This window comes from Numenius arquata, chromosome 11 (genome assembly GCF_964106895.1).
Source record: "Numenius arquata chromosome 11, bNumArq3.hap1.1, whole genome shotgun sequence".
NCBI classification, from domain to species: Eukaryota; Metazoa; Chordata; class Aves; order Charadriiformes; family Scolopacidae; genus Numenius; species Numenius arquata.
Window position 1 is genome coordinate 18,871,321 of NC_133586.1, and position 15,655 is coordinate 18,886,975.

At 35.9% G+C, this 15,655-nt stretch overlaps 1 protein-coding gene across 1 annotated transcript in view; it reads right to left on the minus strand.

Annotated features, from left to right (window-relative positions):
• Nucleotides 1–15,655, minus strand: part of VPS13C (vacuolar protein sorting 13 homolog C) — a 93,348-nt gene that overhangs the window by 45,359 nt on the left and 32,334 nt on the right. The window contains exons 30-45 of the mRNA XM_074156006.1: nucleotides 15,443–15,502; nucleotides 13,571–13,750; nucleotides 12,301–12,400; nucleotides 10,922–11,025; nucleotides 10,456–10,623; nucleotides 9,352–9,656; nucleotides 8,884–9,031; nucleotides 8,227–8,335; nucleotides 7,657–7,790; nucleotides 5,538–5,694; nucleotides 4,719–4,798; nucleotides 3,720–3,779; nucleotides 2,445–2,610; nucleotides 1,309–1,425; nucleotides 676–779; nucleotides 54–221 (exon numbers count right to left, since the gene is read on the minus strand). Coding sequence (XP_074012107.1) covers nucleotides 54–221; nucleotides 676–779; nucleotides 1,309–1,425; nucleotides 2,445–2,610; nucleotides 3,720–3,779; nucleotides 4,719–4,798; nucleotides 5,538–5,694; nucleotides 7,657–7,790; nucleotides 8,227–8,335; nucleotides 8,884–9,031; nucleotides 9,352–9,656; nucleotides 10,456–10,623; nucleotides 10,922–11,025; nucleotides 12,301–12,400; nucleotides 13,571–13,750; nucleotides 15,443–15,502 — 2,160 coding nt within the window. The remainder of the gene's footprint in view (nucleotides 1–53; nucleotides 222–675; nucleotides 780–1,308; nucleotides 1,426–2,444; nucleotides 2,611–3,719; nucleotides 3,780–4,718; nucleotides 4,799–5,537; nucleotides 5,695–7,656; nucleotides 7,791–8,226; nucleotides 8,336–8,883; nucleotides 9,032–9,351; nucleotides 9,657–10,455; nucleotides 10,624–10,921; nucleotides 11,026–12,300; nucleotides 12,401–13,570; nucleotides 13,751–15,442; nucleotides 15,503–15,655) is intronic.

Sequence of the window (15,655 nt, forward strand, 5' to 3'; positions counted from 1 at the left end):
ATTTTATTAAAAAACTTTTCACGTCAAGAAAAGAACTGAACCTAATGTCTTACCAAGAGAGACATAAAGAATGTATGTAGGTAAATTATTTGGATGCAGCCCACTTTCAGAGACATTTTACCGTCCACCCTTGACATATCAGTGTAGGCTTCCCCTGCAGTAGCATCTGGATAAAGTGACATGTGAAATCTGAAGACTTCATCTCCCACTATGGAGACAGCCTAGAAGATTAAGTTCATATAGTTAATACTCCCAGGCTGTAATATGTGAGAGAATTATTGCTTAAGTTATCAAACAAGAAGTTCTTCCATAAAAAGATTAACTGCAACTTACCAGCAATACGTGGACACACATATGCTAGGCACAAAAGGAAATTGAATCACCTATTTTATGGTATTTCTCTTCTCACTTGGTTATCTATAGTCCCTTTTATATTTAATCCATGCTACTCAGAACTAAACACATCAATGCAAACATGATTAAAAAGAATTAAATATTGAATGGAAGCATGTTTTGCTTCCCTGAGATAAAGGAAATTAACCAATGAAGTTTTGCTTAATATTTGGTGCATACATCATACGTAGCATTATACAACACAGCAAATCAACTACAGTCCTGTCATTAAACAACTTAAAGAACTAGGTCTTTTTGTTTACAAACTGCACAATACATCACCTTTTTATGGATAGTTTTTGGATCAACATTTGTAATCACAACGTCCTCAAGTCTGGAGAAAACTTTAATCTTTTTACTTTTCATAGCTACAGATGCATCCATTCCTGATTTGAGAGAAAAGGAAGATAATAAATGCACTTCAACAAATTGCTAAGTAAACCCTTTTTTAAAAAGAAGCATTATTTATTACTGAATATTAAGAATAAGAATAGTTTGGAATCCAACATTCTACTCTGTAACAACCAATGCTAAGTCCAAGACAGAAGTCATGATCTTACTACACAAGACAAATTTGTCAACATAAATTGACTCTAAGGCTAGAGTAACAGTTCCAAGCACTATCTAGGATCTACCTATTAAAAGAAGGAAGCTTGTGTTATAACATAGCGCCTTTATTTCTTTTAATTTTGCTCCACTCAGAAATTAATTGCCTTTTTTTCCAAGTCTAACATTTTCTTCCCTTGCAGACATTTTGGCTATTAAAATACTTAACCACAACCCTATCATCCAATCAAAATGTATTCAAACGTATGTTACAGAAATATCTACAGTGCACTCTCTGGCCTTTCAGAAGTGAATAAAATATTTCTTACTACAACCAACTAATTTAATATTTAAATTAAAACCCCTTACCTTGTATTCTAATGTCTGCAATGCTACAGGTCTGATCACACACTGTAATATTGAATGCATTTAGCTTTGCAGTGAGTTTTAATTCATAAGTATCATCATGGGCTGCCTTACTAGGCACTGGATAGGAAACACAAGAGACATACAAGAGCTTTATCCTACGTCATTTTTCTAAAACAAACGTTAGATTATTTGTTTTGTACATATATGAACTATTCAGAAAGCAACCGGCAGTTATTCCCTAAAATTTACTGCTAATTATTTGTCAAGACGTGAAGTAAGTTTTTTATTAACACAGTTTTCTTCTGGCACAAGAACAGTCACTGACTAACACAGGCAAACAGCAATCAAGATGTTTTTTCTCATTAACATCTAGTTTTCATGCAGCAGTATGCTGGATACAGTGTACATTTCGTTATCTGAAACACTGTCTCACATGAGAAATGCTCCTTTCTGTATAGAGTACCAAGGCAAATTTAGGCATATCAGGTGAAAAAAGTTTCTGTGGCAAAATTGAAGGTGCCTATGGTACACAAAATATAACAGCCAGCCACTTTAAACTCAGTGCCAATAGACTTAGGATTAGAAAACTTTGGGTTTCCCAAACAACACTACAAACATAGGAGGCAACCACACAGGACGTGATCAAACGTTCTTAAGGAGCTTCCATACAAAAACTCATAGTATTTCAAGGTTACAGATACCAATTACTAAAATAAGCACAACACCCATCATTTCAGAACTTCTCTTTGCTTCCCCAGGGCTCAAGAATATTTATTTTCAGTGCTGTAAACACTCTTTAGAACCCTTCAGATTGGAAAGTAATAATGTTTTGACACGAATGCTTTGGAAAGGCTTTGGTACTGTTCACTGCAACATCATTTATTTGCCTTTTATTATAAGCATCAGATCACTGCCTGGGAAAAAGTTGTATTGAGTAAGGAGAATTTGTAAAATTAAGCAACAGCAAAAATATCTGGCTTTTTTTAATGAGATTAGTTTCTCCCCATGCAGAGTTGTGCATGCCTTTCTTTTCCACCAAACAGACTGCAGTGCTATCACCTCAAGTGGTATCCTTTGAAACCAAAGGCTAGGCACTGTTAAGCAACAAAAGTATGGCCTTTCTAATACTGCATTACCTGGTCTGAAAGTACTTCCTTTTTCTTGTTCTTTTTTTTGAGGCTTGTGGTCTGATGCTTTATCAGTACCGGGCAAACCACCCGATGGAACACTGAATGTGAGAAAACTCATGATGGAAAGCAAAGCCTCTGTGTGAAGTACTATATCCAAACATGAAAAGATGACCTAAAAGGAGGACAAGGAGACAAGGTAATATTGTTATTTAGAAGCAGTCCATTGCATAACAACTCAGAGTTCCTGTCACAGAACTGAGAAAAAAGTGCCTTGCTCCATTTCACATGTATCTCACTCTCTTCTTTCTCCTCCAACTTAACACCACTCAAGCTCCAGAACAGATGAGGGAGCTGCAGAAGGGGAGCTTAAAACAGCTACAGAGGAACTGTACCAATCTAAAAATTGATACTTTATGTGGTTATGCTTTTTCAGTAAGCTCTCGTAGTTCTGCTGCATTTTGTTGTGGACTATTGTGCACTTTGGTTGACGTCTTCAGAAGCACGTATAGGAATATTTTAGCAGGTATGACACAACAAAACAGATTAAAAACTTGCAATCAGAACAGGAAGTAAATGAGTAGCAACTACTCAAGCCCGTATTACTTACTGAAACCTAGCATCAGCTAGTCGACTTATCCAAGCCTAAAGCAACTCTTGGAAAATGCTGGTTTTACTACTACATTAAGTGATGTCAGCTTTCTTGACTCTAAAGCAGTCCAGCCACTTCAAATTCCACATGTGGCTGTCAAGAAGCAAGTTCCACCCACCACTACGACTTTAAAGGAAACATTTTAAAAGCAAAATGACCTGCTCACTTCAGAAGTCACTGAAGGCATGAAAAAATACACGAATAGTTGCTTTCTGGAGAAGTAAAAAAAGGACTGGTTGAACACAAGACCTCTGAGAATGCTCATTTGACACTTCACCTCATATCTCAACTTCACTCTTACAAACTTTCAAGCTCTGAAACACAAGGCCTTCATTTCACACACTGCTAAGTGTATCACTCCAGAAATAAAACACATCCTACAGTCCTCAGGTAGAAATAAGTCCTTATAAATTTTAACTAGCTAAAAACACAGAGCTTCTAGTTAAAAAAAAAGAAAACATTAAATACTCCTGCAAAAATATAAAGCAGTAAGCTTTAATGATGAAAGACTCAGGGGTTTGGTTGTTTGGTGTTTCTCTTAAATAAGAAGAGAAAAAGCGGGCAACTAACAAATTTACATAGCGGTTACTATTTGAGAAGCTTAAAAAAAATTAAATACATCCAATACTTACATTGATGTTTTGCTTGGTGCTGTTGTAAGTAGTAACAAAATCTGGTCCATCAGCATCAGCCTAAAGGAAGAAAAAAAAAAAAAGCCCAAGCGCACAGTCAGTTTCTATTGAATTAATGAAATTCATTAACTGATTTCACTGAATTAATAGAATTTACCACACACACAAGGATTATTCCCATTGCAAAAGAAAACAAAGGAAAATGGTGAAGCCTGAGAAAACAAGTTCTCTAAATAAAGCACATGATCAAGGCAACCAGAATGGGGCGCTCTCTATACTCTGCTCAGTGACATTTTATAGCACATATTTTGTGGAAGTTCAGCTGGCCAGTTAAAAAACTCTCTTACTTGGGATCTATTTACACTTGATCAATTTATGCTTAGTACTTTGTCAGAAAAAAATTGCTTGTTTTTCTCTATAAAAATTATGTCCTTATAGATAAGACTATGAGTAGTCCACTGGTTCTACAACCTATCAGATTCACAGAATCACAGAATGATATGGTGTTGGAAGGGACCTCAGGTGATCATCTAGTCCAACCCCCCCAAGTATTCGTGCAGTTTTTGAAGGGCACTTTTTTTTTTTAATAAAAGCTTAAAAATGCTAGCTACCAACATATCAGTCCTCAAATGCTAGTTTTGCCACCTGTAGAGAGCCATCTGTCACTTACAGAGGCAAAGACTATCTCACCTATTAAGTTTCACAAAGGTACTAATCTGTATTTTTCACAGAGAAGAACGCAGACAAACATTTGGCTTCCCCAGTGATTTCAGTAATTGTGTTGCCTTATGAAGCAAGCCCTATATGGAAGCAGTGGAGAGTGAAATGAAATACTAAGTTGAAAAACGGGTATTTGGGAGAAAACCTAGATAAGTTTTAGATACAAAGCCTACAGGTTTTAAAACAAGCGAGAAAAAAAAAAAAAAGCAATCTAACACAGACTAAGTACGGAAGCCTTATTTTACTCCCCATATAATCTTAGTTAAAAGGTATGGAAACCTTGATGTATTCCATTTTCAAAAGATGGTCATCCGTTTCACTTGAAGAATTAATAATGCAAAGAGGATCTCCTTTTGAGTCTGCAAATAAAGAAATAAAACTGTGAAGTACTTCTGCTCACAATCTTTACTCCACTTATGGAACGCTCCCATGCTAATTCTCAATGATATAACTAATCATATACTCTTCTTGCTGAAACAGTGAAAGTAAACGCCTTTTTTTTCACTGAGAAGCTGCAGATTATCTTTACCTTGTGAAAAGCTGTATTCACTTTTTTTTTTTTAAATTAAACTCATCAAAATTAACGTATCTTGGTCCCGAAAGAAGATTCAAAATCAGGAAGTTATTTGCATTCCTGTAATTAGTTTTGCATTCCTACCTTTAGGTTTTTATTTTCAAAAGCATACTTTTCTACTTCAAATACATGGCTATTTCCGTTATTACTTCAGCATCTCTTTGAATTGTTACCTGCCCAATCAAGGAAGCACACTGGATTTCCAGTGCTGCCAGAACTGGTTGTAAAGCACAGATTCAGAAGCTCACCAAAACACTCTGAATAGATAGAATACTTCTCAGGAATGACCATTCCTACTCAAAGCAGGCAACTAACTCAAATTAACTCAAGCTAATTCTCACAACAGGAGAAGAACATGGTATCAGGTAAAACAGATTAATTGAACTGCTTCATTAAGTGAATTTGGCATGTAACCTCCCGCCCTTTTTTTTTCCCCCACTAATTATTATTATTTTTGGCTGTGCTGTCCTCTTGCTAATGGCACATACTGTACTGACTGCACACCAGTTTTCTAGAAGACTTACCTTTTATTTCAATGCATCTCATAATAATTTTTTTCAGATATGCTGCTGCAGTCAATTCATGGTTTCTAATTTTGGTTTCAGTTCCAAGCTGTAGCACAGTTAGAATATGTAATGGATGTCTCTCCTTCTGAACCTCCTTCATCAAGGTTATTACAACCTTGAATAGAAAGGGAAATAAGTTCACTATTTCAGTAAAGCTTTCCAGATATTTTGGCAAGGAGTTATAATTGGGCATTATCTCTTCAGCTAAGCTTCAGAAGTAGCATCAATCTAGACATTTTGCCTTTTTACAATGAGAAACTACAACACCATTTTTTCCCACCTTCCCTCTCTGCTCCTCTTGGCCAAGCAACCAATCACTTCTTAACACCTTCAACAACACCACAAAAACCTCAAGTCTAATAATTTGGCTAGAATTTAATTTTGTTGGCCTAGCAGTATACCTTTACCTTGTCAAGGTATGCTTTAGTTTTTCAGTCAGACACACACGGTGCTAGATACAGAGTCTGAATGTGGGAAAAACAGTTACCACAAACCATACTGGTCTGGAAGAAAGAGCAGTATAGAACAAACAGCAACATAAATCAATTTTTGGATATCTGATGTTATGCAAATAATAACCAAGGACACAGAAGTGTTTCAATATTACAATTCTTCATGTATAAGAGATTTTAAGCACTGATTAGAATCTTGAAAAAGAGAAAAAACTTGTGCTTCTAAATGTAGCTGAAAATTAATGTAGAAGAACTAGACATAGTTATTAATGAACAATGTCAATTTCAATGCAATTATTTCACAAGGCAGTTATCTCCCGTTCATGGGAATAAAAACAGTGCCTCAACCTAACCATTTGCCACACAAGGAATTTAAAGAATTCAAGTCCGTCAACATTTTGTCTGTATCATTCTGCAGAATACTCTTTGTACACTAACAAATTAGCATTTTATCGTTAATCACCCAATATATACAGTCCACAGACACTGTGGCTGCTACCTTAGTAAAAATGTCCATGTGAAGCATGTGTGAAACTGTATTAAACAAGACAGAATTGTTCCTAAGATATATGAAATAAGACAACATGGAGCACGACAGGCTAGCCTGCAATATGGATCAGTCCTACCATTAAAATAATCCTTCACAGTCAAGACAGGAAATCTGAGAGTTAGAATCTGCCAAAGGCACTGGTGATACATGTTGGTTAACTAATGCTGTTTGTCAACAAACACCTCATCAGCAACTGCGGGTCTGCCAAACCTGAGAAAACCCAAAACCTGGAACAGTATCAACTTGCTACCTGTCTACACCTCAGATGTGGGACAAATATTTTTTAATTTCCTTTAAATTAAATTTTCCTATATGATTTCATATCACTCAGAATACATTTCCCTGGTGGCTGGGGATAGGAGGAAGTTTTTAGTCTTTGAATGCAACTCTTACTCAGCAATAGAATAATTTGGGGGTTGAAGGTGGTTATTTTCCTGTCTAAAAAATCAGAACCCAGATTGTTTTGTATTGGACAAAAACATTACAGAGAATTTGTGAAACAAAAATTACACACACAAAAAAAAACCCAATAAAAAACCTAACCAGTTACTTCAAGTAATCTGCATACCTAAGCCATTTGGTCTGACTCTTGAAAAAAATGAAAGGCCATGCTGAGCTCTTCACATTTAAGTATCAATTTCATATACATAAGTATCTTTGTTAATTGATTGATTGTGCATTTCCCCAACACTTCACCTACAACCTAACCTTCCGACTTAGTATCTCTAAAGGAAAAATACTAGTTCTAGCTCAACTATTTCAGCTGGTTTATATGCAGCATTATGAAGGATTAAGGCTATGAGAATGCAGAACATCTCAAAGAAGTCTAATTTTCCCTGTTAGATGTACAGTGTATGTTAAATATTCTATAAAGACAATCTCACAGAATACAGACAAACAGCTAAAGAAATAGCTGAAGATTCTGTGTTCTGGAGTTGCTTTTTGTTTGTTTTCTTTTTGTTCCTATGTACCATCTTATTTAATCAGTTAAAATGGACTTTATAGCCCACTGCTTTTAAGAAACAGACTTGAGTACTGTATTAAGTAACAATAAATTTTACAGATGGATACATACCTCTTTGATTTCAAAATTAAGTAGTATACTGATTACATCTTCACTTATTGTTCCTTTTCTCTTTTCAGACAGCATTCCTTCTGGAACACTCTTATCCTGCGCCAAAAACAATTTCTCCATTTCTTTGGTTTTACCTGAAGCATTCAATAAATTGATTAGTTTTTGAAATTGCCACCATTTGTTTAGCTTAAGAAACATATCCAATTCTTTTATTTATTTAGATGGCTTTCATTCACCTAAGATAAGCTAGCAACATTTCCACAAGCAGAGCCTTTAACTTCAGAGCATGCAAAGGAAATAAAAACATGTTCTGGCAACAAGATGAGTCTGACATCTCGATACCTTGCTAGTTCTGTGACAATTTAGCTAATGGGATTACCAAATTGTCTTCTAATGTTTCCACTTTTTGAAGTATTGAAGTATGAACACTGTCCTTGCAAAATTAAAGAGTTTAACACTTACACATCATACTCTCAGATGCTAAGCTTGCTTTCCAGATAATAAATGCTTTTCGTTATTCCTGAAAGCTAACACACTTAATATTTATGACAAACAAATTGCATCTCTGACCTTCCTTTTGCAGTACTGATTTTGCATGAGTTTTTTGTTCTTCTGCTTCACCAAGGTTTTCTGTCAACACTTTCAGAAAGATACTCAAATCCTCTTGACTCAACACAACCTACAAAATTGCACATCACAATTCTCAGAAAAAACACATTGTTTTTTAAACTTACCACTAACTAGCAAATGCTTCCTGGCAATAAGAGTGCTTATTTACAGGTATTTTGTCAGCGTAATCATCCCTTAAACATCACAAGGACATTCTTTTAACTGCTTATTGCTAAAGCATTAGGAGATTTAAGAAGGTTATGACTTCTAAAGCTGTATCGATATATACTGCAGCCTTTATTTAGTGTATCTATGCTTTCAATACTTTCCCGTAAATGACATTCCAGTTTCACCCAAGATGTACCTGGTATTTCCTTCCACAATATATAAATTGATGTAAAAAACAACTATCTTAAGGTCGATCAAGGGAGACAGGAAGTTACAAAACCTCTACATTGACACACGTAGGTTAAACCCTGTTAACATCCCTGAAACTTACTCCTCAGCAACTAAAAATCTGCAGTTTATTGCACCTCTGAGTCCAGAAATAACATAAGGGTTAGTCTTACATTCAGTGTTATCACAAGCTTCTCGCCACCTTCTTTTCACAGGACTTACGTTCATTGTATCCAGATATCCCGTGATCTCCAATACTGGCAATTTGTGAAACCAAGCTGCAGACAGATTTCGTTTCACAGACAGACTTAAATTAATAGGGTGAAGTATCTGAATGTCTGGATGTGACAAACCTGCCTCCGTAGTGGTCCTTAAAACAAAAGAGGGGGAAGGGGCGGGGGCAGGAAACACAGCACATGGTGGGGAAGTTAATTAAGTCACACGTTACACTTTCAAAGTAACATCTTAACGTCTCAAATGTAATATCTCTTTAGGCTTAAGCATCTTCCTGAGCAGAATAGTATCTTACTTTACTACTGATTTATTTGCTCTTAAGATAACAGGTTGGTATTTTAACACCAAATATTTGACCGTGTCACCAACCATGGTTTCTAAGCAAGTAGATTCATATTCTACAGATTATTAATATTATGATTTAGCAAAGGCATTACTTAGTAAAGTGCACTTTACCTAGACATTTTCAGCTTTGTCAGCTGCACATCCATTTTGTCAATGACTGGAGGGAGCGAACCGCCTTCTGGAGACACCAAACTAAACTGGTTCTGAACCTTAATCAAGCCAAGATCTATTACTATAGCATTGGGGGAAACTGAGGACTGAGGAATGACAATAACTGGTGCTTTCAAGTGAATGTCCATTGCAAGTCGAAAACTCCTTTGAGCCAGATCTTTTACACTGGTAGCAGCCTTTTCTGCAGCTTGGACTGTAGCAGCACTCAGTGCTTCTTTAGCTGTCTGAAAGTTGTTCAAGAAGGCCTAGAATAAGCGGTTGAAGACAAAAGAGAAATGTCTGTAAACAGGTTTTTAATCTATATTACTCTCTCATTTTACATCATCATCCACAACCAGCATCAAGCACCAATTACGCTGCTTACTGTGTAAAATCTTTCCTGGGCAAAGATAAGAGAGTGTCTTCTGTGATGACCTCTAATAGAGGGTTAAAAACATACTAACCAGTACAATCTGCTAATTTTAAACCCATCTCTAACTTTTCTTCCTTCATTAGCTACAAGATTCTTTTACCTCATTAGCTTTTGGGGACGCATTACTTTTAGAGTCCCTCTATGCCCCCAGTGAATGCTAATTCCTACTGAAGCCAGCAATGAATGACAGAAATCCCACTAGTGTTTTATTGAAAAAGCCAACATTACGATACTCGATGAAGGCACAAATATTTATAGTGATAAATTTGCAATCCTCATAGCATCTAACCTTGTGGATAATTTTGCCTCTAATGTTAGCTCAGATATGTTTGCAATGAACTCAGGTTTTTCCCAGGTGGAGAGTGCAGCAAACACAAAACCCCCAGAATACCTTAATAGCGCTGAGCTTGTCTCTATTTCCAAAGCAGAGGGTGGGAAGTGACCCAGTTGCATTGTGTTAGTTTTTTGAAATTCAAGCCAGTTAAGCCTTAAAGTTTTTCAAAAGTACACATGAAAAATTAAGCTTATCCTTTCTCTTTCAGAAACTTAAGTCACCCCTTGTGCTGAGGATACAAACAAGGAAGACTGATTTGAGAACACAGTAGAAACATACAACGGAAAAAAAGACTTACCAGAAGAGACATGAGAAATTTGTGAAGGTATACTACTTGAATACAGCCTACTTTCAAAGACACGGTACCATCCACTTTTGACATGTCAGTATAGGCTTCTCCCTCTGTAGCATATGGATCTAATGTCAGATTGAAACTGAAAACTTCATCTCCTACTATAGACACAGCCTAGAAAGGAAGAAAGAGTACCACCAGCCATCAGCAGCTTCTAAAAAGGTACTTAACACAAAGAAGAACTAAATATATTGTCAGCCTATCAGATGTACGAGTTAGATACTATTTTTCTTCATCCATTCTTCTAATCTGAAAACTACTCTTTACCATGTATTTTATTTGAAAAAGGAGGTATTCGTGGCAAATAAAACATTTTTAAAAGTGTGGAATAAGAATGTGTGTTACACTTTACTTTTATACACACAAAACTAACCAAGAATCAAGTAAAATTTAAAATCTTGTAGTTGAGTACTTTTTTATGAAGGGTCCTTGAATCAACATCTGTGACAACTATGTCTTTAAGTCGGGCAAAGAATACGGTGTGACTTGGTTGAAGGAGAAGAGATGAGTCAAGACCTGCAAAGAGAGAAACAGTAGCATTGCATAACAGAAGCTAACGCTCATTTTCAGGGTGGGAGAAACAGGACACCAGCAGGCGAGGTGAGAAAAGTTGCAGAAATTATACATTCCAACAAACAATTATTTTGTCAGTAGTGTGCTAAATTCAAAGATTTAAAATACCCACAAAAATACCTGAACATACTTATTTCATTTGGAAACAGAGAAAATCAAGTCAGTTAAATAAAAGAGCTCTATTTGATCCAAGGCATTTTAGTCTCCCTATATCCAAATCAGAATAATTAGAAGTAATTCCTCAACTATCGTAACTTTTCAAAAAAAAAAAAAAGTATTTTTAAGGTCTAGAAATAGAGACTTTTTGCATTTTATGTCAGACACAGAAGATAAGTATATTGTCTACTGTTAAAGTGCAAGTCCATTCACTATGCTGTCTGTTATGAAGCTTTAAGAATATGACCATACTACAGCTTTGAACAAAACAAAAGAGAATAATCTCTAATTTCTCAAGATCAATCATCTCTGAAAAGAAATGCACTAATATTAATAGAAAAACATTTAAACAATAACCCATCTCTTAATAACCAAGCTACTGAGTTAGTAAACTAAGATTTCCTATCAAAAACATGTTACCATACTGTATTTGAATACACCACTTTTGCATACAAAACCTTGTGTGAATACATCATATGACTTAGAGATGGGCACAAGCAAAAGACTTTTTATGAACTGTATTACATTCTCTTGTGTATCACTCATCCTTAAATATTCATACTAATAGAAAGTTTTGGCAGCTATCACCAAAGTTGGAAGTGAAACTCCACCCCCAAATTATTGATAGCCCCTTTGAAATGTAGAAGAATCAAGGAAACAAAACCCAAACAAGAAACCTAAACAAACCCTAAGAGTTTAAAACGAAAAAACACTTTTAACGGCTTATTACTTTTTTTTTTTATCCTAAATTATTCAGGTATAGCATAAAAATATCCAAAGCTTAATTCAACATGAAAAGCCACCCATAATCAAACCTTGCAACACATGAACCTAATTACCTGAAGAATAGTATGTCATGCTTTCCTAGCTGGAAGCCAAAATATTATGACAGACTAGAAGGCTGACTTTGAAAATAATGACAAAAGCCATGTTTGTACAGACAACAAAAAGAAGTAGTCAGATGCTGAAAATTTACACCTTAAATATCTTTTAGTCCAACTATTAGCAACTGCTTTGAAACTAAACTACTAGATCAGTTACTACTAACAAAGAATTTAATACCTTGTATCTTGATCTCTGCAATGTTCTTTTTTTCATCACAAATATTTAAACAGAAGGCATCCAACTTGGCAAAAAGCTTGAAGTCAAAGACATCCTTATCCTTAGAAGGTCTAGCCACTAGAAGTAAGAGAAGGGAGGATTTTTAAGATAAATATATTTCATATCTTCACTTAAACTCCTGAGAGTATTTGAGGGTTGTCTCAGTCTAGAAATTTTTTTACATTCAGATGACTTAGTTTTGTTTTCTGTAGTTTCCTTCATCATCACTATCACAATTAAGTCTTTAACATCCCATCTTAGAGCAACATGTCTTCCTCTGAAGGCAGCTCTACTGATAAGAGTAAAACATGTCAGCATTTGTTTTTAATTCTGTGTCTGATATTATTTGCATCTAGAGATGACTCTCTATTGGAACAATTTTACTTTTTTTAACTGAAGGGCAAAAGCTCAGAAGAAATGGCAAACCTTGGAAGCCTATTTCAAGCGGCCAACACCCAGGTTTTACAAGAGCAGGTGTTAAGGCTGAGGAGACTAAGGTGAAGTCACACACAAGGGTCAAAAACTATCTATGGGTGAAGACCAGAAGCCACAAGACCTCACTGATGATCTCTGCCTTCATTAATCAAGAGTAGCAAAGTGTTAATCCAAGAGCTCAAGTATTTACGGACTTTGTTAAACTGTACACAGCAGCAGCTTCTTTTTCAGCTTGCAGATTGAAACACAGGCCATTTAAAATTATTAGCGATTCTGAACATTCTTTACTAGACACCTCATTTCCAGCTCACCTGATGCTTAAGTTTTGCACTAAGGATTAAAGACAGTGCAGCTGCTCCCCTCTGAGCCTATTTCGATATAAATTCATTTTTAATTTCAGTGCTACAAGAACAGCAAGATTTTTATTAGGCTAGCAAAAGACTCAACTATTTCTTTGACAGTGTATTTAAATTGCCTAGATCAATAAAATAGTACTTTGACGATGCTATGTATCTCCTCTATTTTACCATGAACGCTAAGATCATGATGTTGTTTGAGACCTCTCAAATTCAAGTCTGTTTATGAAATGGCAATGAAACACAAGAATTGAAAGGTCACCTGAAGACACCATTTATAATCATAATCATTGTTTCATGTATTTTTTTTTTTTTAAATCAGTCCTCCTGCCTGGTGAGCCACAGTCACATAACCTTAGATGTTCACCCCACACTACAAAGCTAATACGGTTTCTCTGGATTTGATCGTTTTGCCAGCATCAAAAACATCCTTTCAGAACCCTCTTTTTGACTAACGCAACCGTACCTTTCTTGAATTTAGTGTCATCTTCTTGCTTTTCAGCTTTAGTTGGTGTCTCTCCTCTACTTTCACTGCCTGATGGACTAAGAGCTGTTAGAAAACTAACAGCAGACATAAGGGCCTCTGTATGCAGTAGAAGGTTCAATGATGAAAAAGCTACCTGTTGAAAACACGAGACTCCATATAACAAAAAAATTACTTACAGGAGTTGGACTGAGGTGCAAAAGCACTCAATGGAATATAACAATTTCTTAGAAACAGAAAAGCCGCATGTGTTACCAACAATAGATCATAAAGGAAAAAAAGCTTTCCATAAAGCAGAGAAGTGGTAAGCTTAGAAAATAAGGAAACCTAAGAACAACACATCAGCCGTGACTCTTAACCTATCACCTCCCCATACAAAAGCAAAGTGATACAAAATTAATTTAGAAGCATTAAATGAGTGAACAACTCATTGTGGAAAAGTGCATTTAAAAAGTGGAAAACTAAATGAGTAAGAGATACCCCTGGAGTAAGGTAGTCTAACCTAAACCAGGACTCAGTCTTCTCAAGCAATATGTTCTGTCCAACACAGACTCACCCTTGAATGCTCCTGCAGTAACACAATACTACACCGACGGGCAAGTGGCAGGTGGCTGCCATGTAAATACTTAGTATACTTAGTATAAAGGTATTTCTCAGCAAAGCCACTGAAGGAGTCCGAAAGGTAAGTGCCTGCTATGTAGTTTAGTAAAAGTTATCCGCTTGAATGGGCTTGAAAAAGAGGCCAAATGCAATTCTTCCAGACACAGAAGTCCCTTTGAAGAGTTGCAAGGCAACACCTGATGATGTATATAGTAAGTTGAGTTCTCTTTAACATCAGCACTATCCCATAGTGTCAAGTCAGTCAACTCAGTTTGTGTTTGCACCCCAGTAGCATTGGAGTAGTAGAACTGTCATTCCCTGCTGCAGCTTCAGGAATCTTTTCTTGGCAAAAAGATTCCAGTATTAACCAGACTTCCCTGATGAAATCTACAGATACTCTAAAACTATTGGGTGGCAAGTGAAATATTTCAGTCTTCACACAAACAAATGGCAGGCAAAATAATGGCATAAAGTTATAAAGGGAGGGAAGTACCTATCACAGAAAACTGACAGCCCTTTAGTTTATTTTGATAATTCCTCAAGACCCTGTTTTTCCTTAGATTGAAATCTCTGGCTCAAAAATACACCATTAGTACAACAGTCAGAACTTAAGTTAGGTACTTGATGTCTAAAAACATTGTGCTATATTGCAATAATTTTTAACAGATCCAGTTCTTGTTTTAGAATCTATGACAAAAAAGTGATGGAGAGGAAAACGCAGTATCACAAGAAGCTCCTGAGCCATATATCAAGAGTGAAGAATTAGAACATACTTCCCTCCGCCCTCTCCCACCGGGAAAAAAAAAAAACTGAACTCAAAATTGGAATTAGACTTCTTAGTAAATTTAGCCAACAGAATGCTGATTATGTCACTCTCACAGTACAAACAGATTATTTGACAGGAAAGGAAAAGAATTCAAGTCCTCACTACATTTTCCCAGACTGGGCATTTGAACTTTGTGATCTCATACGCATGAGAAGATGCATTCTTATGTTATTTTGAATTTTATCCACGTGAACTAAACAGTTTTTTTGGCATAGTTAAGACTAACATACTGGTCTTATATTAAGTTTTAGAAAAACTTCAAAGTACATTTTAACTCTAAATTTCCCTGCTGCAAGGCCAGGTGATGGGAGGAACCAGGAAAGCCAAAAATCCCGTATTGATTCCTCCCTTCTAAGCAAGCAAACCGAAAGAAAATAAGCAATAAAATCTGCAAGCACTCACCTGAATCATCTGTTCAGTGTTGTCAAAATTTGTCTGAAAGTGTGGTCCATTTCTGTCAGCCTGAAAATAGTGATTCATGTGACAGTTAACATCAATTCCAATCAGTCACCATGCTCTTCAAAAGACAAAATACAATCCACTAGCTCTGAATAGTAGGTTTAAGACTTTATAATATCTAAAACTGCTTTAAAAATAAATTTAAAAAGCTTTGTG